Source organism: Dufourea novaeangliae, unplaced genomic scaffold (genome assembly GCF_001272555.1).
Source record: "Dufourea novaeangliae isolate 0120121106 unplaced genomic scaffold, ASM127255v1 scaffold133, whole genome shotgun sequence".
NCBI lineage: Eukaryota > Metazoa > Arthropoda > Insecta > Hymenoptera > Halictidae > Dufourea > Dufourea novaeangliae.
In genome coordinates, this window is record NW_015374011.1 from 1,059,711 (window position 1) to 1,085,682 (window position 25,972).

The 25,972-nt window shown below is 46.5% G+C and overlaps 1 protein-coding gene across 1 annotated transcript in view; it reads right to left on the reverse strand.

Moving 5' to 3' along the window:
* Positions 1 to 2,279: 2,279 nt before the first annotated feature.
* The window catches only part of LOC107188606 (calmodulin-binding transcription activator 2), a 42,943-nt gene continuing 19,250 nt past the window's right edge, over positions 2,280 to 25,972 (reverse strand). Inside the window, exons 4-15 of the mRNA XM_015576923.1 lie at positions 19,320 to 19,411; positions 9,417 to 9,605; positions 8,920 to 9,318; positions 8,076 to 8,834; positions 7,624 to 7,959; positions 7,303 to 7,550; positions 6,874 to 7,073; positions 6,502 to 6,609; positions 5,261 to 5,418; positions 4,664 to 5,154; positions 3,856 to 4,011; positions 2,280 to 2,512 (exon numbers count right to left, since the gene is read on the reverse strand). Of these exons, the coding sequence (XP_015432409.1) occupies positions 2,374 to 2,512; positions 3,856 to 4,011; positions 4,664 to 5,154; positions 5,261 to 5,418; positions 6,502 to 6,609; positions 6,874 to 7,073; positions 7,303 to 7,550; positions 7,624 to 7,959; positions 8,076 to 8,834; positions 8,920 to 9,318; positions 9,417 to 9,605; positions 19,320 to 19,411 (3,275 nt within the window). The 3' untranslated portion in view covers positions 2,280 to 2,373. The remainder of the gene's footprint in view (positions 2,513 to 3,855; positions 4,012 to 4,663; positions 5,155 to 5,260; positions 5,419 to 6,501; positions 6,610 to 6,873; positions 7,074 to 7,302; positions 7,551 to 7,623; positions 7,960 to 8,075; positions 8,835 to 8,919; positions 9,319 to 9,416; positions 9,606 to 19,319; positions 19,412 to 25,972) is intronic.

Sequence of the window (25,972 nt, forward strand, 5' to 3'; positions counted from 1 at the left end):
GATCCTCCCGACAGATCTGACAGGACGTGAATTAATCCCGACTCCGCGTGTTTGTTTGTATGTTTTCTTTTAGTTTCACTGAAAAGAAGAAAAAGAAAACGAGAAATCTGTCTGTCTGTCTGTTCACCGTCCCCAAACGACTCGGGTCACCCCAATTGGAACGTCGAGACGTTGGATGCGATTTGTTTAATTTCTTTTCATTCATTGTTTTTGTTAAACTTTATCCCGTTCTGCGGCATCTTCAGCGGAAATACTTTCTTGGATCACCATTTATAATTTATCACAATAGATTTTTGTCCTCTTAATCGATTCGGAACGCGGGTACCACGGCTGTGCCCCTCCCCGTGTGTACGTCATTTAGATTCCGCCTCGCCTACGCTTTAAAATTCCACAAATTACCTCTATTTTTTTTTCTTCTATCGGTTTCCCTTCATTCCGTTTTTTTATTTTTTTTTTTATCTAAAGAACCTCTTTCGTTAAAAAAATCCCCTACTGGAGAGAGAAACGGTAGGTAGTTTGTAACAATGTAATCGACTATTCCTTATCCTAAAAAATTGTAACGCTACGAAGTTGATTATACTGTGACTTTAAGCACAGCCCGTGGATGAAGCGCCCTCCCTCCCCATGGAGCCGGGGAGAGGGCCTCTTTAAATTGTTTTTTTTTCTTTCGTTATTTAAATAATCTTTTTTTTACGCTTTTTCTCCGCTCTTTTTCTCGCTCTCCCGTCAAATTCTTCCCCTGGCTCTCCATTATTAATTCTCTTTTGTTTTCCTGTTTTTTTTTGTTCTCCTCTAGCAGCCTTTCTTTTGTCTTCACACGCTCACTCTCGTCCACGCGTTCTCTTTCTCTCTCTCTCTCTCACTCTCTCTCTTCTTTTTTTCCTAGATCCCAGATACACACCGGCACTTCATCGAAAATAAGGTGCTTTCGTATTCATCTGACCTGAATCGTTTATATGTATTGCCTTTCACGTTACAAGCGACGAAGAAGAAACTATCGTGCGGAGAAGAGATCGTTAATTCGAATAGAATTATGTATTATGTATATGTTGCGTCGATACGAATCTCCCGAAAGGTTCGCGTACAAACGAAAAAAACATGCGACACTTACGTCATCGTTAAGATCGCGAAAGAAAAGAAATTAGGAGGGGTGGTGGAGGGGGGAGAAAAAGGGACAACACAGATATCAAAAATGTGAAACTGTGGGTGAAAATTAAATATGGAAAAACATGTTCGACGGGTCAACGTGAGACGAAAAAACGCTCTACGCCCCAAATCGTCGAATAACTTAACGTTAACGAGTGCAAACTCGACTCGAGTAACGCAAAGAAAAGAAAAAAACGTAAAAATACTCAACACGCGTTCTCACTCCGTGATTAATACGCACAGAAACATAAATATTGTAAATGATATAATAATAAAAAAAAATGAACGAACAAATACTAACGACGTTCTAATCCTTAGAAAATACTGTCTCGCGACGATCATGATGATGAAGGTAGAAGAAAAAGAAACGAAAACGAACGTATCCACTAGATTTCGAAACGACTCGCCGACACGGAAACACGAGGAAACGAAATTTGTTCTCCGGGAACTGGAGACTCGTTAACTCTCGCGAGGCATCGATACAGACTGTGTCGAAACTGTGCACCATCGAATCGATGCAAGAACAACACACAAGTAATAACAGTCGTTCCGAAAATCGTTTCAGCAACGAGAAACATAGCCTCTTCTTTTGTACTCTCGGTCGTATGGATGATGCGTGAACCGTATAACGATCGATCACTGAAACAACGACCGTACGTGCGAGACACGGTGTCTGTTTCTTTGGTATCCCCGTCACGTGTATATGTGTCATCGTGAACGATCCCGATACTTCGAAGGGATCACCTACCTCTGGTGCACCGCTCAACGTCGACCATTCTGGGTAAAAAAAAAAAAAAAAACAAACAAAATGCAGATAGAACGATAGGGTACGTCGATCGCGAAACGAAGACACAGGGGCGGGTAGTAGATCAGTACGAGGCACGATCCTTGGAGTCGAAACTGTGGGACAAAGATTATGAAAAAAAAAAAAAATGTTGGAAAACAGTTTCAGACAAAAATATGGCAGGTACATGGTTCAATCGGGGGATTTGTAGAGAGCAAAAAGCGTGTCCTCCGTGCGTCAGTACGTCGACCATTCCTTCAGGATCGGTGGAATTCTCTCCCCTCTCTCGGTGCACGCCGATACGTCGATTGAACCCTTTCCAAGTAAAGCCAGTCCCCCACCACTGGCCGATTCTTTTTTGCTTTCTCTTTTCTGGGCTAGGCTCTATTGTTTCGCTTCCGATGAATTATCGGGATTCTGCGCGGTGTTCGATCGACGGTCGATTAAGTGACCTCTTGGTTGACGGCTACTAGGCTGGCCCCTGGGCTAGATGAGGGCGAGCTTTGGGGGACAGCAACCCCCCGTAAAATGCCCGCTGGCGGCCTCCCGTTCCCGTTTGCGGCGGCCCTGGCGTTCTGCAGCCTATAGTTCCAGAAAACCCAACACACGTTTCATGTAGATCCGTTATGCGATCGCGTAAAACGGTTGATTGTCGAATGGTGCATACATGACACTGAATGACCAAGCACTCTGAGGAACACGTCAACTACGAGAACAAACGAGCGCATCTAAAAATGTTTCTCGCCCGGCAATTGATCGCTTTGCTCGAGGAATATCGTTCGACTTGGCCCGCGATTGTACTTGGAACAACGTTACACGGATTCCCCTCTCGAGTGATCATTAAAATGAGATTTGAGAGATTCCGTGTCTCTATCGAGGAACGGTTACCTCTGTACATGTTACAAGGTAAAAGTGTACACACCGAAATATTGGAAAATGTACACATTTACTGGGGGGATATCCGTTTGGTTAAATGCTACTCGTTAAACGTATGGATGGAGTATAGACGTTCGTGGGGTTATTGAGGGATTGATTAGCGACTAGAACTAACACATACTAGACGTCTACTCTTCTCGAATGGTATCTCTAATTCTAACAGTAGATTAATGTACAATGCTTTTTCGATGAAAGTCTCGACCGAACTTGCGTGTCGGCTTATCGTTAACATCGATCCTTTGAACTGAACGTACAAATACGTATGTATATACTTACTAGCGAGAGTATCATTAATCTAGCGTGTGTACACTTTTACTAGCGAAAAGCTAATATATACATAAATATACCAGCAAACGGTAGCACACAGAACAGTTTGCGTGTTCGCTGTAACATACACAGAAGAAACGTATATTCTATCATCGAGCAAAGTGACAATCGAGGAAACTCATAACCCCGTCTTTCTAATGACAAGCTCCGTATACACGTGGACAACAGTTGCATTGGACTGGTAACTCCGGTAAAACACGGTCAAGAAACATCGAGAACAGGGAAACACAAAGCACCGATTACATTCCGTTAAAAAAAACACAGAGAGTACGGTTTCTGTTCGTTTATCTTTTTTCTTTTTCTTTTGCGTTCCTCCCACCCCCGGCCCTGTGAAACGATCGAGAGTTTAACTTTCTTTTGTTATGCTTCTGCAGACAGCGGATAGTATCCCCCGTAGGATAGAAAGAATTTACGGGGAGTGATAAAACGAGCAGTGTTTGCCGCGCGACAATCGCCCTACTTGTTTTGTCGTTACTTACCGGTCGTGAATCGTCCCACGACAAGCTGCATTAGTACACACAGAAGAGGGAGACTTTAGAACTTTTAAGATGTCTTTCGTACGATAAGCCTTTCGTGTGCTAACAAGAAGTACTACATAACTAATAATGCGTGCACACCGTTGCAACAGGAAATGCAATTAGGTGCACCGGCCGGATACTAACTTGATTTTTGACTGTCGCATGAATTGCTGGATCTTCCTAGCCGCCTGATGGGCGGCCTGTTGATGAACCGCCTGCTGCCGCGAGCTCGCCGAGCCAGGTCGCGACCGATAATTCCGGTAGTTACTTTGTATCACCAGCGCAGCCTTCGTAGCTTGTCTGCGAAACGGAGAAAAGTAGAACACAACGTGAAATAAAGCCATTGTCTCTTTTTCGAGAGAAAGAACAGGTTTCGTGAACATTCTCTGTATATAGATCGTGTGGTAAGGACAATTTAAAGGATAGATGGGCGGGTTAAGCTTTCATCTTAAACCGAAGTCGTATTAATTTAATGCCAGGTTAATTTTGTATTCGGTACGTCGCCCAAGCTAAGGAACTTCGCGAAAGTTTTCGAATTATTTACGATCCCAATTAAAACTTTGCCCCCGCCTCCCACCTCCCGTGAGACGTAGACAGAATGAACTTCGGGTGAAATCCGTCCGATTCAACTGGATCGTTAAATTGGCCCACCTCCCCCCCAGCAATGGTACCGCCCTGTCCTCTTCCTTTTATTAATTGCCGCTTATTAAAACTAACGTACCAACTCGCGAAATACTGACGAGAATTTAACGATACCGAACCACTCCTACCCAGAATCAGTCGATTAGAGAAGTTTCTGCGGCGGATACGTAATCCTCGCGCATAACCCGAATATTCCCGTTTCGTGTCTCATCTGGGGAACAAAACTTGGAAGGTCTTGCGAGCAGGTGGGATAAAATGAATTGTGGGAGTAAAGGTAGAACGGTCGCGTTAAGCTAGAAAACCGGATTACCTATAATAAGCGTACTGTTTGTGTCGACGGTAATATTGCTGGATGAGCACGGCGGCGTGTCTTTCGGCCTCCTCCTGTCTCTGGCGGCCTTTGTAATTTCTGTAGGCTTTCTGGATCATTCGGGCGGCATGGTAGAGCTCCCTTTGCTCGCAATCGGACAACGTGAGCCGGCTCAGATCGGCCTCGCTTCCGTCACCGGTCCCATTACCACCGGCTGTCCCGCATATACCAGAGCCAATTACGCTGCCGAACTTCCGGTCTCCGCCAGCCCCATAGTACTGGCCGTTACGGCCGTTACTACCGTCTAGCTGCAATTGTAACTGCAAGAACTCGCAGAAGTCGGCTGTCGTGGGCGGTGGGGACGGAGAATCTGGTGTCAGACAGCTGCTAGACGGACTCGAAGGACTAGCGTCCGCGTCAGCGTCCGAAACCGATGCCGCTCCTCCGCTGCACTCGCGATACGAGTCGAACAGTTCGCCGGAATCGAGCGGCTGTAAAAATCACGATAATGAAAATTAATATCAGTGGAGAACAATGTATTAGATGTAACGCCCTGTAGAATGTCTAGCTATTTAGGAATGAAGTTCGAAAGCTCACCATTTGTTCCATCAGAGCGTCCTCCAGTGGCGACAAGGGCGGTGCCGGTGGAGGTGGCGAGGAAGAAGACGGAGAATCACCTTCCGCTCTCTTGATCCTTTCCGGCAGCGCTGCTATAATTTGCTCAGCCAATGTCAGCACCCTCGCGTCTTCTTCCCCTATAAAAAGGAATCACCACCCTAGCCAAACTCGAAAAAGCTGTCACAGGACCGGCGAATATCACATCGAGATCACAACACCGAGGTATGTTTAGTTTTTATTATTTTTTTTTTTTTATGTTTGTTTGTTTGTTTAAGCCGTGAACGCATTTTCTACGATGAATATTCGTACGTTAAAACGTATAACACCAAGAACTATTTTGTTTGCGGATTATATTCTCGACACGTAGTCCAAGACCTCTACACGATACGAAAATTCGAATCGTGTTCGGGCAGGCGAGCGGCAGGCTCTGTCTTTTTGATTCTCAGATATCGTCGGAGGTTCTGCTGCGCTAACGGAGGTGACAACGAACACAGCCCGTGGTATCCGATCACGTGTGTCAACACGCAAATTCCGTCTGTTAGTATCCAATATTCACGGGTGTCCGCATAGAATTCGGCTTCGACGCCGGGATCGTCTGTCTCTCGGGAGGGACTGGTCGGCAGCCGATAATAGACGGCTAAGAAAGTGTTTTGTTTTGTTTTTTGTTTTTTTTTTTTTTTAGACGTTACACAGCAATCATCCAACACCAGCAGTTTTTACGTAGGCCAAGCAACACCAATAACTGCTTTTAAGCTGCAAGAGTTCAGAGGAGTTAGAGGACAGCGAGCCTGGACCGTCCGGTCGTCTCGTACGCATAGACAGAGTGACAGAGAAACAAAAAACAAAAGAATTTTCGTATGTGTATCGTGTACCGTGGACGTATCGTATGTATAATGTGTATATGCGTCTCTGTATGCGTATGTATGTCCTCAGATGCGTGTATGTGTGCGTGCGTGTCTGTGTGTGCATGAAAGAGAGAGAAAGAGATAGAGAGAGAGAGAGAGAGAGAGAGAGAGAGAGAGAGAGAGAGAGAGAGAGGACGCAGTTTTAGCTAGGAAATACTACGGATCACACAGCCCGGAGGCGCAGTACTGTTTATCTAGGCCGATGAATCTATAAGTGTATAATATTAGAAAGACACACAACAGATTATACGAATAGTTACAGATAGACAGGCAGACAGACAGACAAATAGAAGGGGAAACGAGGAAGGTACGGACCTACAGTCTCCTGAGGGGTCGGAGCGCTCTCCATTCCCTGCTCGCTGAGGGCTAATGACGAGTCATCCTCTTGCAACAATTCCATGTTGTCCAACAGCGGCGAGCCACCTGTGTTTTTCGATAAACCCCTTAATACTACGTCTCCTGATTAAAGTTCACGCTCGCATGACTTACGACCTTTGTATATAATACTCTAAATTCTTACGGAGGTGGGGAGGGAGGGAGAGCAGTTAGATACATGGCGCGTGGGGGTGTTGTGTTTTGTACGGGGAAAAACAGAGGGGAGTTACGTGTGAATTACGTGTGGACGTGAATGTAACAATGTGCGTGTAGATTACGGAAGAGGGCAGTAGAATATCAAACGAGACTAACACAACGCCAGATCGAGACCGCTGTCTTGAGATGGCCTCCTAGGACTAGGGCTGGCGGGTCGCAAGAATAGCCTCTCGTCTTGCCTTCTCGCTTCGAGCCGATTCAATTCTTCCGTGATAGCCGTGTGACCGTTCTCCGCCGCCAGCTCGGTCGCTGTTCGGTTCTGGCAATCCCGCACGCGAAGCGCCATCGCGTTCCATCTGTACAGACGGATATGACAGTTCGTAAAAACTTTTTCATTGCGATACAGTAAATCATCGATGAGTGTTCGAAGGCTCCTTGGTACTGAATGTTTAGAAATCATCCACACCACTGAGGAGTCCTTCGTGGAACCAGTCAAGTACCCAGTGATGGAGATGACGTCTGAACACTCAGTGCCACGGAGCCTGGTCAATGATTTACTGTAAATCGTATGTAAACAGTACAAACCTATAAAGTATCCTGGCAGTATCCGCGTGTCCCGCCGCACAAGCCCAAGCAAGCGGCGTAAGACCGGCGTTATCCTGCCTTAAGGCGTCAACTTCAGCATCTAATACGCTACTAGGATTTTCCGCTCTCCAATGAAGGAGCACGCAGGCTAACCTGGAGAAGCCTAATCCAGCAGCCAAATGCAACAGAGTAGGGCCACCGGATTGTAACGGTTCCGCTCCAGCTCGCCAAGGACGGACAATAGCATCCTGAAGCATATTACATGCTTCGTTTATGTACACAATTACACGTATGCAGATTGAAAATTGAACGGATACTGACCTGACAATATGCGACTAGTCGCTCTTCCAGATTAGCTGCGGGAGACGGTGGACCAGGTCCTTGTAAACGCGACTCCACGTCCGCCAAACGATCCAGAAGAGCCCTCTCCGGACTGGGCTCGGTTGTAGGCGCTCTCCGGTATTCGAAAGCAACGCTGTCGGAAACAACGAAGCCGTCACAGGCAACCTGGAGAGACGCTATCCCCGGAGCGTGAGCAGGACAACGGCAACGCAACACACCCGGTTGTACCAAGTAGGCTTCAACCGGTTCGGCGTCGAATAACACCGAATACGATTGAGAATTACTTCCACCGGTCCAGGGACCAGCAACCAATACCTATAACAACGTAGAAAATGCTTGCTATTCTTTGATCGTTGATTCGAATCTCGAAACTAATCGAATATATAAATGGGTTACCTTTTTTGTTAATCTGATCAATAAAACAGGCGTACCTTCACACCACCCTCGGTGTAACTCCACTCCGGACTATACTCCGCAATATGGACGGTTGTTCCAGGATGACATCCGACGTCGTTATCGGAGCCACCCCTCTCCTCGACCTTCGTCTGTTCAGCCTCGAAATCGTGCAGCTCTGGTAGATCACCGAACACGTCGAACGCGTCCAAATTTACGAGAACGTCGTCCGACGAGTCGATGAAGTCCATCGGATTGATCATGCTGTTGTCTGCCGGCGAAGGGGACGGAGACGGTGGCACCATGTTCGCTGATAACGTTCGCTGAATGTCCTCCTGACTTAGATCCAAGGTCTCGGCGAAATCGGTGACCTCGGTACCAGAGCCACCGATCGGCAACGTTTGGACCGTGGTACGATCCATACTCTCCTGGGCGTCGATCTCTTGTTTGATCTGTTGTTCCCTGTCGACGCTACCTTGCTGCACGATTTGTTGCTCCGTGACCTGTTGCATCTCCACTTGTTGACTTTGTTGCTGCTGCTGTTGCTGCTGCTGCTGTTGTTGCTGCTGTTGTTGTTGTTGCTGCTGCTGTTGTTGTTGCTGCTGTTGCTGCTGCTGTTGGTGGTGATACGGTTGGCTGTTCAGGATCAACAGACCGCCGCCGCCTTGAATCTGTTGCAAACTTAACACTAGAGGAGCCGGCTGTTGGCTCTGGGTTGTATGGTAATGTCTCGAGTATACGCGGGGCGCCGGTGAGGCTGTCGTTGATGATTGCTGACCTCCGGTAGTCGATGAAACCTGACACATTGGATAAATATGTCACAACACCTATGGACCTGGCCGTTAGTTCTAACGGGCGTTCGATTATGGGATCTCTTGTCACCTGATTGTCCGGTGTTAGTCTCCTAGGCGCGAGCTGTGTGCTGGTGGTGGAGGAATTGGTGTTTGCCCGTTGTCTATCCAACAGCTGCGAAACTATCATATCGACGGGATGATTCGAGTGTTGTGTGAGATGAGGATTGTTCGGATCGTCATCTCCACCGAGGAACATGGGTCGGAGTTGAGAGGCCAGCTCGTCTCGCGTCCACTCTTTCTTGTCTGGCGGCAGCGCGAGACAGGGTGGCAGCGCTGCTAGCTTCGCATCACCGTCCGGGTAAGGAACGTTTAAGTAGTGAACGAGCACGACGTCGGGATTCTGCAGTAGCCAGTAGCATCGACGATGAAACGTCGGCAGGATCGCCGAGTGCACGTAACAGCCGTAGATGCACTCGACACCCTGGACCTGCGACACACGATCGAAAACCTTACATCTTAACGACCACTCGGTGTTCCATCGGAGCTGCGCGATATTCAATCCCATTCAAGGAAAGGCTAAGCTACCTTCAGTTTCATGTGATCCTCCCGTGTGGTTTTGCCGTCTTTCCTTTTCTTCCAACAATAACCGTCCCTCCGGTAACGGACCTTCTTTCTCGAGTACAGTAACATCGAACCACTTCGTGGTCGCACCTTCACCTCCCGACTTTGCCATTCCGCGTGTCTTTGGAAACTGATTAGGATGGCGGCGATTTCCTGGCGAGAAAATCGGAAACGTTACAACTGTGTAAGTGCATCGTCTCAGTGGAACCGATCTTATTTGTTTTTTTTCTCGGCTGATTTGACCAATAACAAGATGAACTGTCAGAACACAGAAATGTTGCAACGTTCATTCTGCCAACAACTCACCAACTAATCGGAAGTACTGTGACCCAGCATGGGCACAATTTTATTCGAATAATACAAGATTAAATGATTGTTCTTCAAGTGTCTTTTAATTCTTGAAGAATTTTATCATAAAAACTAGAATTTCTACGTTCAATCAATAAAAAATGATGAAGTACTTCTTTCAACTTTTATTTATTCTTCGAAACTCTTTATCTAAATAATGAATTTCCCTATCTTTGCTGTGATCAAGCTATCGGTCCATCGAATCAGCCGACGTCTGACGAAAATAATCTAACGATCGATGTCGGTGCCATTATGACTATGGCCCTCTTACGAATTATAAAAAAAAATTCGATTTTCCGTTACTCTATTCGTAGTTACGTCAGAAGGTGCGCGTCCCGCCTAGAAAGTGCAATCGGAAACCACCCCCGTCTGATGACGAGGATAAGGGAACCTCGGGGTGGAAGTAGGATACACGGAATCGCGGGGGAGAAACTCGTATAGAACACACTTCACCGTGCCTCGCTGACATCTGCCTTTTCCGTGGATTTTCGCTTACTTTTGCAAATCGCGCTGATACATCTCCAATCTCCCGCCGATTCTCACCACGCCCTCCCCCCAACGAACACGGCTGGGGCGCCAAGGTAGGATACCAGACGACTCGTGCAAAATATTCGCATACATTTCGCGTGCGACGCTGAGAGATTCTTTCCATTGGAATACCGAATATCAGGTGGGAGGGGAGAAGTGCGCCGAGAAATATGAATCGCGAGCTCGTCCGAGGCGAATCATCGTTGGATATCATTTATTGCCTCTGACTCTTTCCATTCCAGGGCAAGATTTTCCATTCTTGTCATCGGCAAAACGGATTTCGTAAGCTAGAATTCGCGTCAGAAAAGGAATGAAATATTCGTTCGTTGTCTTTCTATTTACAGTGAATCCTCGATGAGTGTCCTCGACACTGAACATTCAATATTTCATAAACTAATATGCAACTGAGCAAATATTATTGGATTTAGAATTGCAGGTTCTATCACTGTGATAAACCTTGTTAAGAAGTCAGAGTTAACTACCACTATTAATATACTATTACCACTACCACTGTTACTTACCACTGTTACTACACAATGTTATTAAACAGTCACTCCGTTATTACACCCGTTCCTTTTTATTGATTGTCCGCGCGAAGAACCGGCCGGTACGATTCCGAAACGGGAACGCATGACAGTGCAGACGGAGGAAGTAAGCAAAGAACCACGGGGGGTGGGGCGGGGGTGGTGCAAAAAATATAATTACCCAGGGAACAGATTTCGCGTGGTTAATCATGACGCGTCGTTCACCGAGCGCAGCCGTTCTCGACATGCAACTCCTCGACAGCTGAGGAAAAGAATTGAAAGAACACAGAACAAAAAACAAACGAATAAGAAAAAAGGAAGGAGAACACGCGGGGCCCCCTACCAATAGGAGAAAAGAATTTGGTCGTATAAATAATTCGGGGGGAGAGAACGATTCGAGATAGTTATCCGCAATTTTCACCGCGCGACGACAGAAGAAATGGGAGGAGAAAACGGAGCAGCCTCTCTCCTCCCCGAGGCGCACAAAAAATTGAACCAGCACCCCCATTCCACCTCCTCCCATCTGGCTCAGTGAAATAAGTAAGTACGCGAGAGCCAGAAACTCGGGCGGGCACGCGATCTGACGTGGGGAAATGCAAATCGAACGCCAAACTGCGGCTGATTCGTCTAACCATGGAAAGGTGGCAATAAAATTCCCCTCGGGCGTTGATATAAAGTTCAGCCAGCGCGCGAGGGCGCTTCGCGTGTCTCGCACCCTCTACCCCCTTTCTCACGTGAAATCGGTTGCGGGAGGGCAGGTAGTAACGATTCCTCGTGGACGACACCGGATCCCCGAAATCGCGAATGAGATTCTACAACATTTCTTCGGACGCAATATCGGGAATAACCTGGATACCAACGGATAATTGAAGGCTACAACGGCCGGTTGCGGCCGTGGAATTTCGCGTTCTACGTTTCCCACGGACAGACAGATTCGCTGATTGTGAGGATGGCCTGGGTTGGCAAGCGGAGCCCACAAATCGTGCATTTCAAATGAGGTATGGCAAGATCGGAGCTCGGTTGCGGTGATGTCGCGTCAGGAGGACGAATCGTGTTGGACGTTTTAGGGGTGGGATCGGCCTTGTCTCTAATTACGTAACGAAATGGGCGTGGAAAACGATGACGAAAGAACCTGTCTGTATGTACTACGTTCCTCTACTACAGTGTTTCCCAACCTTTTCTGGATCATGCCACACCTCAACGCCTGGAAGATCTCGATGCCCTCCTAGTGTAAGGGTAAACCATGTTCTAAAAAAGTTTAACATTAACCCTACTTTATAATGTGATAGAGACTATGATAAGTACCCTAGAATATTTTCAGATATTTGGAAAGTCTGAAACAGGATAAAAATTGTATCCTCCCATGAAAGCTCCGAATTATAGTCCCAGTCTCTATGTTAAAAAGGACAAGAAATTGGATGATAATCTGATGATTAAGGGAAATAGATAGGAAAGTTAAATAAAAGTAAGCAATAAAGTCAGGGGCGTAGTATTTATAAGAGAATGTCAAATAAAATAAAAGAAAAGTGAGTGGATGAGAGTGGGTATGTGTAACAGAGTGGAGGGATGAGTGAACAATTGTAAAACCAAAGTGCTCAAGGCCAAAGAGGCTGAAAATAAATTTTATATATAATCCCAGTCTCTACCGTTGATCCAGGCAACGTTTTCAAAAAATTTATTGCACCGCGATAAGGAGCATAAGATGAACGTAGTAGGCTAACTTCCGTGGAAATTACGGGATGATCTTTGCCGTATTCCGTAGGATAATCGTAGACCGAGAGAGGAAACCTGGAAAGACAAAGAGAGGAACGGAATGTGGTTCAGAGTGCTTAATAACTTTGCACCGTTCCCGTGGGGGTGTGGGCCTGCGAGGGTCTCTCCGAAGGTTCTACTCCGGCGAACGTGGCCTGGATATAAATATTCTTAACGAGGGATGGATGAGAATGAGCGAGATGGGTGGAGTGGCTGGAAACAGGGGTAGGAGAGGAGAGAGAAACGGAATAAGGAGCCCAACTTAGGCTCCCCGCGGCCATTAGACCTCGGCCAAGTAGCAGTCAGCGAGAGGCTAGACATACACACACACACAGAGAGACAGTCAGGTATGGTATGTTGCATTGATTTACAACTGGTTAATTGATCATTTGCATTCTGTCGGGGATACACGACCGCCACGGCTGTCCGCTCGGAAACTGGAACTTCTGACCCCTCCCCCACCCACCATCGTCGACTTTCGCCGTGAATTCGTGAACAGCCGACATCCGTTCGGCTGTAATTACTTCGTTGATCAATGGTGGAAAAGGTCGGGGTAGTGGAAACGGAATATCGGTGCCGGTTTGATAATGGGACACGTGGTTAGCACAAAAGGGGACGAATTATTATATTTGTCTAGCGTATTAATAGCTTCCCTTTCCGTATCTTAATTCAATTCGAAGGGGTGGAGGCACCGGAATCGCGGCGAAATTTCGCCTCCACGCGATGGTGTACCCACGTGAAATTGATTTTCTATTGCGTTCGGCCGTATTTCGTAACGTGCCAGACATGAAATGGGTCAGGCAACGCGGGGAATAGTTTAGCTTGAAAGATGGCGTCTGACAGTGCATATCGTTACGTTGCGTGCAAGGTCGGGTTCCGTGCAAACGCCAGGCCAGTAGGAAACTCTCGAAAAATTTTTGGCGTGATACGACTCGTACTTAATTGCGTACATAATATTCAAGTTCGTGTTGCTCTCTCTCGCCCCCTCCCTATCCTTTTTTTCTTTTTCTTTCGTTTCTTCTTATGCTCCACCTGTTCTCGTTTCTTTCCCGCGGCCGGTTATTCGAGGATCCCTGCGCGCTGAGAGATCGACTGACTTTAAGTCGTCGTTGAACCGTCGAAGAAGGTCAGCCCCGTGTGCACACACTCTTCGGCGAGTGTATAGATCCTTCAAAGGACGACAGAGAAGCCCATAGATTCTCGTTGCATTCGGTTCAACGGATACGTAAACGAGACGCTTTCTGTCTCGTGTGTGTACACCGGAAAGGATGTGTTCCCCTTGATTTACGAATGCGAAAGGACCGATAAATCGCGACCCTCCTTCCGACACACACCCTCCCCCCCGATCCCCTTCCCGAACGAGGATGGTGCGTCCTTTCGATGTTTCCTGTTTACCGATACAGGCCCGCGAAATTTTGAGAAGACACCTCTATATTTCGACTGGAATAATTAATGGAACGAACACACACGGAATCTCTGAAGTAGAATCAGTCATTTATGGATGGACAGTAGAATGAGTTGTTTATAGTCAGACGCGGAGGAAGATAAGAAGGTGATAAAGCATTCTAGAAGTTACAGGGAGTATCGTTAGGAATCACAAAGTGTACTGTGAATACGTTGAGGATCTAGTAGTATGAGACTGTGTATGGTCAGACAGGAAGGAGCGCCGGGAACACGCGATACAAGAATGTCGACATGAAGCTGAAAGTTCTTGTCAGCCGATGTCAAAACCTATTTAGGAGTTTCCTTGGCGTCCCCATCACCAATAGGATATATGCCTGTTAATGGTCAGACGATAAATAGATCACCGAACGTGTTCCTTGACTTCTAAAGTAGTTACTAATATTCGTTGATGTTCATAGGAAATAAGGAAGCACTCCGTAGGAGCATAAGAAATTCCAGTGCATCAAGTAGTATAAGCCCGTATGTGGTCAGACATCTATGTTTTTTTCTTAGTTTTTGCAAATATACAACTTTAGGTGTTCTAAAAATGTTTCGAAATTACTACTTAACTTTCATTTGTCAAACTTTATATATCGAAAAAGCAATTTTTCCCTACCTTTTACTACTCTAGTTCTTATTTGAAAAAGACAGAAGTGTTCATATCATACCAGGGTTGCTTACCAACGATGTTTCTAATTGTCCTTGGTCTGATAAATACACATTTGGCAGAGGCTGATGATCCTCAACGTTTACAGAAGACTTTTTATCTTCGATAAATACGGGAACAATAACGAGCACTACCAGATACTCCCTTTGTGTACAGTCCAAACAGGGGAGAATATCGTTTGATTCAAAATACAGTGGTTACGACGCTCGGGACCGAAATGCACGTTGAGAAAATTGCATATCGATGCGAGCCATGGAAACCGTTCCGGTACACCGGGTCCCTCCGTCATCCCGCACAAAAATTAGCCGGTTTTCCTGGACGATCCTTTTGTGGCGCGTCGTATACACCAATAAATGGATATTATTTTGCCAATAGCATCCGGAGACCTACATTTCGTCGGGTTTCCCTTCGATTTCGCGAGACATCGTAAAGCCAGTAAAACGGTGGAAATTTATGGATAACGGAACGAGCCAATCCTCTGTGTCCTCCTGAATTTGCGCTCGCGTGTGCAGGGGGGGGGGAAGGCTCGAAAATCAACGGCGGCGCCTGGAAATTAGTGCAGACGACGAAGCCATGCAAATATTGACTTCTATAACAATAATGGTCGTATTTACCGAAATCAATTTCGGGCGTTACGTCCGAATACAATTTACTTTGAAAAACGGTCCAGCCGGAAATTGCATTACCGACAGTGCAAACCAACGTTTAATTGCGCCCCCGTCCCCTTGTCATTGTGTGCCCGGGCAAACTGTTCGACCCATTCAACGCATTTATACTCTCGAGCAATCGGAAATCAATAAGCAAACAGAAACATTGTTTTCGGATCGATTTCCGCTTACAGATAGTCCGGCCGGCGGCACCGTATGCTCATCAATTAAACGAAATGTTATCGGAGAAAACTGACGAGGCCCACGTGTCACATGTGAAATTTGGAAAATCGAACTGTAATCCAGAATCTCATAAAAAAAAACGGATTGAAAAGCAATGATAACACGATCCGGATTTTGTACGGTTCTGTTCGCCCTCCATGTATCTTGATCCTAAACGAGTAGAAAAACCGACGATTTCAGAGAGCTTTGTATGCGATTACGAAGAGATCTACAGTGAGTCATGTTGAATGTACTATTATGGGTTTTATTCATCGACAAATATGGATATTTAAATATTTTAAAATCAAATTCAGCTGCAAGTGCAAAGATGATTAAATATTTTTTTCTGAAAAACAGTGTCAAACAGTTAAGTACTCCTCCACAGTCACCAGATCTCAATGTAATAAACCATCTATACGAAATATTAGATCCTAAATTGATAGAAATAAACATGAATAAATCCCACACTTTCAAAGTGTACGCTTACTTTGGACTCTGACTGCATATATTTAATTTCTTACCAAAAATACCAGGATCTACATAGTGTTACGTGTTCCAGATTCGTCGCCACTTACTTCCCATTACAGTCGGATACCAGTTAATAAATCAACGTCATTTGGCCCTCATTACCGATGCTAAAAGTGCAAAACAAATGATGTGCCTCGGTCGAGTATGTGCAAAAATTATTACTATAATTCCCCACCCGGAATCTACATTCGACGTAAATGTCTCGTTACAAATGGGATTTCATCAGGCGACGGTAATAAGAACGGGCCGAAAAGCACGACAAGTAAAAGTCTTGAAAGTTATCGGACGGATCGGTTTCGGATGCGAATCGGAGGAACAAAAAATAACCAATGGCAAAGGAAAGAGAAAAAAAAATCGATAAAGCGACCCCGAAACAACATACGCTCGTTTTTTTCCGGTCGATAAATTCTGTCCCCTCTGATTCCGTATAATCGAGGCTATTCGAAAAAAAAAGACAGTTAATAGGAAAAGTTTCCGAGGGAAGAATGCAACTTACGAAAATTGATTCGCCTCGGCGAACCGAACATCGGGGCAACTTTGTGCTCGTTTGAAGTTTAGACTCGATTACGGGGCCTGTCTCCGATAACGACTTAGAATTTGGCATCGCGTCAATAAATACGACCGACGACGGACGGGAAACGGAACAATAGTAGACCCTTACGTCGATTTCGGTAAACTGGATTTCAATTTCCAACCTACATACAAACGGTCCGTATGAGAAACGAGCGAAGTCTCCGCTGAAAATTATATATTTATTCGAGTAGGTAGTTTTACCGCGAGTCTGACCGCGGAACGGGTCGTATTCACTGCGGCATTTCGAGTGTTTTGCATGTTCCATTTATCTCTCGTTGCTTATTCCAAGAAAAATTTCCATGACCAACCGTGAAAGATGAGAGACGGGCACCGAAAGTCCTGGCCTGATGACGTGCTCACATATGCTGTCAGAGAGGCTTGAGAGAAATGACGTTGAAGAAGCGCGAAGGGACAAGAGTCTAAAGGGGAGGTGAGTAGGGTTGAAGGTAAAAGGTTGGAAAAGAAAACCAGGTGAGAAAACAAGATCAACGCTGGACCAAAGTGAAAAAAGGATTTGGACTGGCTGCTACACAGGAGGGCTTAAACTTCCCCCGTGACGCAAAACTTGTCCGGTTAACTTCCCCGAAGAACTTCATCCCATGAATAGTTTCGCGAGTATGAATCACTGATGCGACCCCGCGCTTTTCATCAGTTCCGGGCCGGCTCCTTCGGGCTAAATGAAAAAAAGAAACTGAAGTCGAACAGCGATACTCCCGTCGGTTTTGGCCGAAAAGAAATTTCCCCTAGAGCCCGAACGATAACGACGGATTCCTTCCCCATTCATATTTATGATCCCACTAATTTCAAATCGACCAGACACCCGGAGGACACGCAGGGGATGAAAAAGACGATGTGCAGAGCGGCTCGAGCCCCGCGTTGACCTCATTAGCGATGCATATTACGCCTACAATAGATAAGCGAGACAAGGGGGAGTCCACTTCTACTTCCAGCTCCTCGACGATCAATTAAAAACAAACTCAGAGGGGTAGAAGAACCCCCTAACAACAACAGAATCTCCGACGTTGGTTCCACGCATTCCCCTACGATCGAATCGAATTACCCAGGGGCTATAACAATGGTCAAAGAATCTTCTAGTGGAGGGAGGTAAAATTGAAGAGGGCCAGAGGAAGAGTTGACGACGATTTTCTCAAATGATCGTCCCGGCTAGCTACTTCTCCGTGGTCTACCCTCGATTTCCGGATATATAGAACTCAAGGAGGGTGGCTCGACGAAAAAAAGGATAGGAAGATGCCAGGAGTGCACGAATCGAAGATCGAGAGAAGAAGAAAAAATTACAGGGAAGGAGAAACCGGATAAAGTAGGGGACTTATCGCGATAGTAGTCGCGGGCATAGGCTCGCAATTGGGTTCGACTCGACGGAACTGAAAACTCAACTCGGCTCGGCTGAGCTCTCTAGCCTGGCTCCAGCTATTGATCGGAGGCCGACCGGGGTCAGAGTAGCAGTGGACTACATCGGTACACCTACGGGTGCACGGGTGCTCCACGTGCTGGTATGTGCAACCCCCTGCACACACACACACCCGTGAACCAGCCTGCACACGAACGGACAGCATCTATCCTCTCTAACCACCCGACGCTACGTACACGAGCCACCAACGGCGTTGCGACGTCGCTATTTACTTTACAGTTGCGCCTACCGGAATGCCGTGCAAATGCACACAGAGCCACACGACCGTTTCGCTAACTCCGTTAAAGAGTTTATCCGCGAACGTATTAACAAAAACGGTAAACGTGCCCCTTTCGACAAGGTCTGACCGTTTAAAGAAATTTTTCTTGATAGATTTTTTACGTGTAATATACGTCGTTCGAGAAGGGCAGAGGCAGATGGGATCGAGGCTGGCTGCGTGGCGTGTCTGACTATGGGCGAACCCTTTCTACTTGCCCCGTTAAATCTCGATTTCCTTTAAACCTTGTTAGGTAAACATGCCAATGAATGAACAAATTTTGTAACTATTAATATCGAATTTTCGGTGATAGTAATAGTAATAAATATTTAGTATATGAACATCAGATTGTTTAGTATCTATACCTTTTTATAACGTATAGATTTCGAAGTTAAAAATTGGAAGAATGTAATTAATTAAATTAAACAGAATAAAACACATATTTTACCAGTAAATGAAGATTTCTAAATTGTTGCGCGAAAATTGTTTGAATATGAAACAAGAAATTGAAAAAAATCAATATTTAATCATTTGCTTATTTTAATAACTTAACTCACTTGTTTTTATATATAATGTTCATTGACTTAAAAATGAACATATTTTCACTATTTTTTTATTTTATTATTCCTATCCATTAATACAACTCGTCACGTGGCGCAATTTCTTCACACACGATTTTCCCATGACGCAGAACGGTCATCCAAATTTTGGACCCAACGAAGTGCCCTTTAATTTCGTCTCTCGAATGTACACTTTAATACAGACACGGCTGTTCGAAAATTGCCGCGTCGTTTTATCAGATTTCACATCGTATCGAATGCAATTAGATAGTACCGTGTGAATCGTATCGAATTGCACACAGCTTGCGGTAATTCGTCTTTGATCCTTGAAGAGGAATAAACACCACGGGATGTTCTCGTGGGTATGTAGAATTGTCGTTTCTGACTCACCTCGTTGGTGTTCCATCGGTGCCTTTGGGTTGGAAAATGTTCGGCTCGCGGCAAGGTCTCCAAATTTTCCGGAAGTTTTATCGGATCCCCATCTAAACAGAGCAATAAAGACGCGATGAAAACGCCGTCCTCGAATGGTCGAGGTGGTGTTTCGCGTGGAAACAGCCTCCGATATTCACGACGTGGTGGGAGAGGGGAGGAACAACTCGATACACCCGTCCACGAGGAAGGGGTTTCATTTATGCCGGGTTTTGTTAGCTCTATCATTCGAGTGCTCTGGTTCGTAATCTGATCATTCCCGGACGTATCACGCGAGTCACCGTAATTCGTGCTCGCATATTTATTTCGAACAGAAAACTTAGACGTTTTGCATAACACATCATTAGACGTGTTTATATACAACACGGATCGAAGCTTGTTTATCGATCGTAACGCAAGCAGCAGGTCCCCATTCCCCCTTTGTGTGCAAGCTGGTAAGAAAACGATACCTCCCCGAAGGTAATGCATTTTTCACGTGCCCGGCGCGTATGCGTTACCAAGAATACAAATGCGTAATTGATTTGAGAGAGAGAGAGGGGGTTGGAGAAAAAAAAAAGTGGAGCCAAGGAAAAGTTTTCTATTTTTAGAGAACCGTCCCGAAGCCAACGGGCTTATTTTTCACTGAACTGAACAGACCAATCGAGTAATTCAATTTTCTAGGTCACGTGGTACAATTGGTCGGGTGCTATTAACCGGAAACCATCAACGGTAGAAAAATGCGACGGTGTGTTCCCTTCAGGAGGGGGTAGATTCGGACGCGGAATTTTCCACTCACGAGCTGGCAAATTATCCAAATAAATTTCCCTACGCGTATTGACGTTCCCCGAGACATTAAGGAAACAGGCCGGTTCGTTCCGTTGAAATATGCCAGTTTACCACCACCTTACTCTTGGGTTTCGCCCCGGCGAACCGTTATTGATATCACCGATGTGCTACAGCTGCACTTTCCACGGTGGTAATTTATTGCCAATACCTTCCGCGTATTATGAATTTTCGCGGGCGCCTCTTACAGCGGTTGCGGGGAAGCTTGTCAGATATAAAGGATGAGTAATATCTTAATTTCGAGCGGGGCCCGATCGGATCGTGCTGTGTTCAATTTCAAAAGAAGCGTATGGTAACGGTGAATAAAGCATCGAGAATAAATCGTCAATCGGAAGACTGGACTGGAATATCTAGATTTGGAGGAATTAAAGAAACGGACAAACTTCTGAACTTTTATGAAAAATCAACCTCTAACAGCCGTTCAAACGATACTACAGTAATTTCACGATGAATGTTCAAAGGCCCTTCGGCACTGAATATTAAATAATTCATAAACTAATGGCCATATGGGGATGAAACAAATATCATTGACTTGAGAATTCCAAGCTCTATCACTCATCGAGGATCCACTGTATATTGTAATTCTGTCGAATCGGTAATAGCTGAAAGAAGTATTCCCACGTACAAACAAAGAACGCAAGCATACGCGTGAGAGTTAGATATGGAATCGTATGAACGCAGCTTTACTACCGATTCGGTCAAAAAACCGTATTGTCTGAACTGTCTGTAACAAAACAAAAAAAAAACGAGAAGAAAATACGCCGTCTCAGCGATTCGATCAGACAGTCGATAATCCGCTCAGAGGAATTCTACCGAGCAACCCGTGTTTGTCTCGGTCGAACAAACATTCTTTTCTGCCCCGAACAGTTCTAACTGAATTTCCACCCTGAAATTTAAGGGTTGTTTTTACCCCCTAGATGTCGACGATTGCCGATACAAAAAAAAATACGGGTGAAATATTTTTTCGAGGACTACCTTCTACAAGAATCTCATTAAAATCGGCGAGTGACACTTGGGGTAAGTGTCCCTTGCAAGATCGAGAGACTCACTTGGTGCGAGTGGCGTCGGGTAGGTCGTGTGATAGACGACACGCTGCGGATTCGAATGATTGTAGCCCGCCATTTCCGTGGCGCTCGTGCGAGCGACCGCTTCCTGGATCTTACCGATCGTGGCCGATCGTCATCGTCCCTGTACATACGCGAACCGCGTGCGTTGCTGCGCTGCCCTGGCCGGCATCCCCGGGCTCCTCGTGTGCTTCGACGACGGCGGTGGTATGGCTGACACGGTGGGACCTGGACAATGGTCCGTGATCGTCGAATGTGACAAGCTACGGGGGCACTCTTTATGTCAGGAAAGCTGCTTGCCGCCCGGTTCCAGAATCGAGACACGACTCCCTTGACGTTGCCCTCTTCGTGTGGCTCGTGCACGTGGCTGACGGTGGTTCCCCTTGGAACGGCAAGGCATATCCCCCGAAGGATCGTGTACGCGAGCCAGCTTTTTTGTGTGTGTCGAGACGCTTCTGGACTTCGTGTGTCGATCGACGGGAAAAACAAATGGGGGGGAAAAAACGAAAAAGTTCCAAAGGGTCCACAAGAGAGAGAGAGAGAGAGAGAGAGAGAGAGAGAGAGAGAGAGAGACAGAGAGAGTGTCACGGCGCAACGCAAACGGAGGTTTCGCGACGCGACACGGGGACAACACACGTGGAGGTGGAACGCGTGGAAATGTTACCGCGGTTGATAAGATCGTAGCTCTACCTCTGACTTTGTCTCTTTGCTTTTTGCTCTTTGCTTCTCTTGTTCACTCGTTCAGGCACTTCTTCGTGCTGGTATATAAAAAACTGTCGTCCCGATCGTAATCTATACACGGTTTTATCGGAACAATGCTCTAGATAGACTGTTCTTTTCTGGTCTCCTTTATCTCGTTCCACGTTGCGATTCAGTCCTTGGCCCTTTCTCGAATTTCTTTCACCTTCTCTCTTTCTCTATAGGTTTTTCTCTGGTGACACACACACATTCACACACACACACACACACGCACACACACACAGAGAATCTCACGCTTTCTCTCTATCTTTCTCTCGTCGTTGTTTATTCGATCTTTCTCGATACTCTCCCCTGTCTGTCTTTTTTTATTTTTTATTTTTTTGGTTTGTTTGCTTTTTGTGCGTTCCGGAGCTCTTATTCTTCTTATATCCTAAGTTACAACACTGAACCCGTCCCTATCCGAGGGACAAAATAACGTAAGGGTCACACAGAGTACAGAGAGAACTTAAAAAACGAGATTCGCCCGTGGCTGACGCGGTTTTACGATCGTCCCTTTTTCACAACTTCTTAGATCCTTGCTGCCTTTTTTGTTTGCCACCTCGAGTTCCCTCCTGCTGTCTTCCCTTATCTCGCCAACCTTTGTTTCCTTTCTGCCACACTCTATCTCTTTCTCTATCTTTCTCTCTTTCTCTCGTTCTCCCTTTCTCGGACGCGCGGCCTTTCCAGAAACCAGTGGTAACTTCAGAAAATAGACGACCTTTTTCTTTCCCCTCTCTCCCTACTCCTTTTCCTTCCTTCAAATCTCCCTTTTTATCCTCGTGTCCTTCTCCAACGCGTTCCCGGGCTTCGACGATTGCTTTACAAGGGACTGGAAACTGGTTTTACTTTTTCTTTTTTTTACTTCGTCGTATTCACGCGCTTTCCGTGTTCTTCGTTTCTCGTATTACTTTGTTTCCAGCTTTCTTTCTTCTTTTTTTTCTTACAGAGGTCTAAGAGATTCTCGTTTCTGTAGAAGTAGGTAAAGAGAGACGTTTAGGAGACGTTGTGTTAATTACGTTTGCGTGTTATTTAGTGTTATTTACAAATATGTATGTTTATGTTTTGTTAATAAAATAGGTTCGAATTAGTCTTTGGCCCCGCGTGTCTGCTCCCGAGCGGCGGGAGCCGCAGAGTGAGCCAACCCGCGACTCTCGACCTCCGTCCATCGCCCCTCTCTTTGCGTCCTTCCACGACTACTGTCCCCTACCCCTTTCGTATTCCGCCATTTCATAGCGTCCCCCTTCCCCCCACCATCGAGGCCAGTTGGACTATCCAACCCCAGCCACAGCCCCTGCTGTCTGCCGAATCCCTTTTCCTTCATCCCCCTTGCGCCTTCCACCCCTTAGCGCCCACCCGCCTGCACCTTCCTCAACATCCAACCATCCCCCACTTTCCTTCCCCCTTTCTCTCTCCCTCTCTCTCTCTCTCTCCAACTCGACTCCCCTACCACTTCGCCCTGTCCCCACCATTCCTGAAACCCCTAGTTTCTACGTGTTCCTGGCTCGACGATAAAGTGTATGTATACCTCTGTGTATGTGTACGTGCTCGCCGCGTACACCGGTGGAGGTGCACACAACCGGAGCCAATTCCGCGGAGAACCCCGCGCCGATGCTACCCTCTGGAAAACTCTGGCGGAGTTGTAAATTAAGGATTACCGAGGATGCAAATTAATGCCTAAGCGTGCATTTCTACGTACTACCAGCATCCCTCTCCATACCACCCCCTCCCCCTCTCGTAAACCGCTTCTCTACGTCTCTAGGATCATCCTGCACACTGGCAACAGAGTGTTGCTCCGGCTGTCGAGGGGGCTACGATAATCGATTGTTATCCCGACCTTCTGCGGCACCCAGAGCCACGGCGGGATAACTTTCTGTACGAGCGTTTAACGAATCCCTATCGTCCAAGCGTACTCTCCCTCTCTCTCGAACAAGCAGCGGTTACGACGTTCCGGATTTACGTGGAACGCTTTAGGTCGCGGCTGCCCGGGGAAACACGCTCGAGGAACGAAACGGGCCGAGCGCAAAAGTATCCAGGCCGAGAGAGAAATGAAAAAGGGGATGAACTCGCGGCGGCGGTCGGTAACTTCTCTATTTTTTTAATTAGCGAGGTAGTTTAAGTGGGACAAGGGAGAAAACGGCCGCTTGATTCGGTGATAAATCGGCTTTCCAAGGGGGTTTGGAGAGTTCGAGGGGAAAGGTGAAAAGTAAGAGAGAGAGAGAGAGAGACCACACAGCCGTTCCTTTTTCCCCGGGGAGTTTCTCCAACGTCCGAGAAATAGGCTGGTCCGGTGTGTGGGGTGAGTGGGCTAAGAACTTTAAAAATGCAAAATTGCAGTGATTCAGCATTTATTGAACACCTGACATCCCTCGTACCGCAAACGGGGAGAAAAGTTTCCACATCAATATTTGCGTCCACCGCGGAAACTTTAAACCCCAAAATACAGAGAAAAAAAAAGAAAGAATAAGGGCTGCAGAGCCGTGAATCGGACGGCGCCCGGGACTGGTTAACAAATCGAAATAGTTCTACTCTAAAAGGTAAAAAGAAAGCACTAGAGAAAGACGAGGTCTCCAGAGAGAAAGATAAAAAAAAATCGCGGAGAGGAGAAAAATGGTGAACAGATTCACTCCCGTTTGGGGACACGGAGGCGCAGCCCCAGGTGTCCCCTCATCCCCGTTTCTCGTCCGAAACCCCTAAACCATATTCCACTCACAACCGACCCCGGCAGTCCGTGGGTTATAACCGGCCGCCTTCGCGCCTTGCACACGTATTTTCCACACGTGTGCAATGACAGCCCCCCGTCGTACCTTTTTTCGCAGAGGAGAGGTAGAGAGACTTGCAAGCTAGGCTGTACAGAGCTATAAGCAGGGCATGACACAGCATACATCGGATTCTCGCAGAAGGTTCGCGTCGAATTTTAATGGAGGTGCTGCCATCTCCTAGTGACCCCTGCAAACGGACCACTCTATATAGATATCGGGTGAAACAGGGAGGAAAAAAAGAGTGGAGAGAAAAAAAAACAGAGAGAGAACGCCGCGCAGAGGGATGGGAGGAGGTTGAAATCACTCGGGCATCGGGCCCGGAGACTCACCCCATCCCCTATCGCGAATCTGATTAATGGATGGATTGAATGGACACGTATTTATATGGATTTAAGCGGCGCTTTCACGCACCCACACCACGACACCAGAATGTATATCACGTACGTGTGAATCCGCGCGCATAATACCCTCCCTGTTACGTCTGAATTAGGCTCTTCGGGAAGCGTGTGCGGTCTGTTTACACAGATGCACGCGTCGAGAGTATGCGCGCAGTCGAGCACACGCCGACAGTGTAGAGGGGGTGGGTTCTCGCGCGCGCGTCGGGGGTCGTAGATTTTCTCGCATAAGCTCGTAATTTATCCAGGAACTCGTAATTGAGCGGATCTCGTAACGAGGAGGCTTGCTGACGAAATGAAATAAGCCGGGGATCCGCTGGACAACTTCTCACCCTCTCTTCCACCACCTGGTCGATTTATTGACAGAGCTGTTTATTATTTTGGGATTCGCGAGGCTTACTGGGGGTGGGTTTTTTCTCTCTTTCTATTTTCGCCTACCAGTAACGATGTCACCCAGCTAATGGGATGAAAATGTTCACCCCTTTTCACGTTTTTTCCAACCCCCTCCCCTTCAACCTGATAACGCAAAGTTCCCCACGTCCGTGCTTTTTTATCCCGTTTCCCCTACCTCCCTTCCCCTATGTCGCGATGTAATTGGAAGAGAGACTCTACCCGGTTCGTGGCACTATTTTTAGATAAACGTGTGTGTGTTTCTGAGTTACCATAAGGAATATAAAATCGGAGTGGAGCGTATATGTTAGGAAACGGAGGCTTTCTAACCGCGACCAGCGTACAGTTAGAAATGATCGCTATTGTTTCTCCTGGAGGCTGGACCGCCAACTAATTTTTGGTATCGCGCCGAGTTTGCCCCGCGTGGACCGCGGGTGCCGCATGAT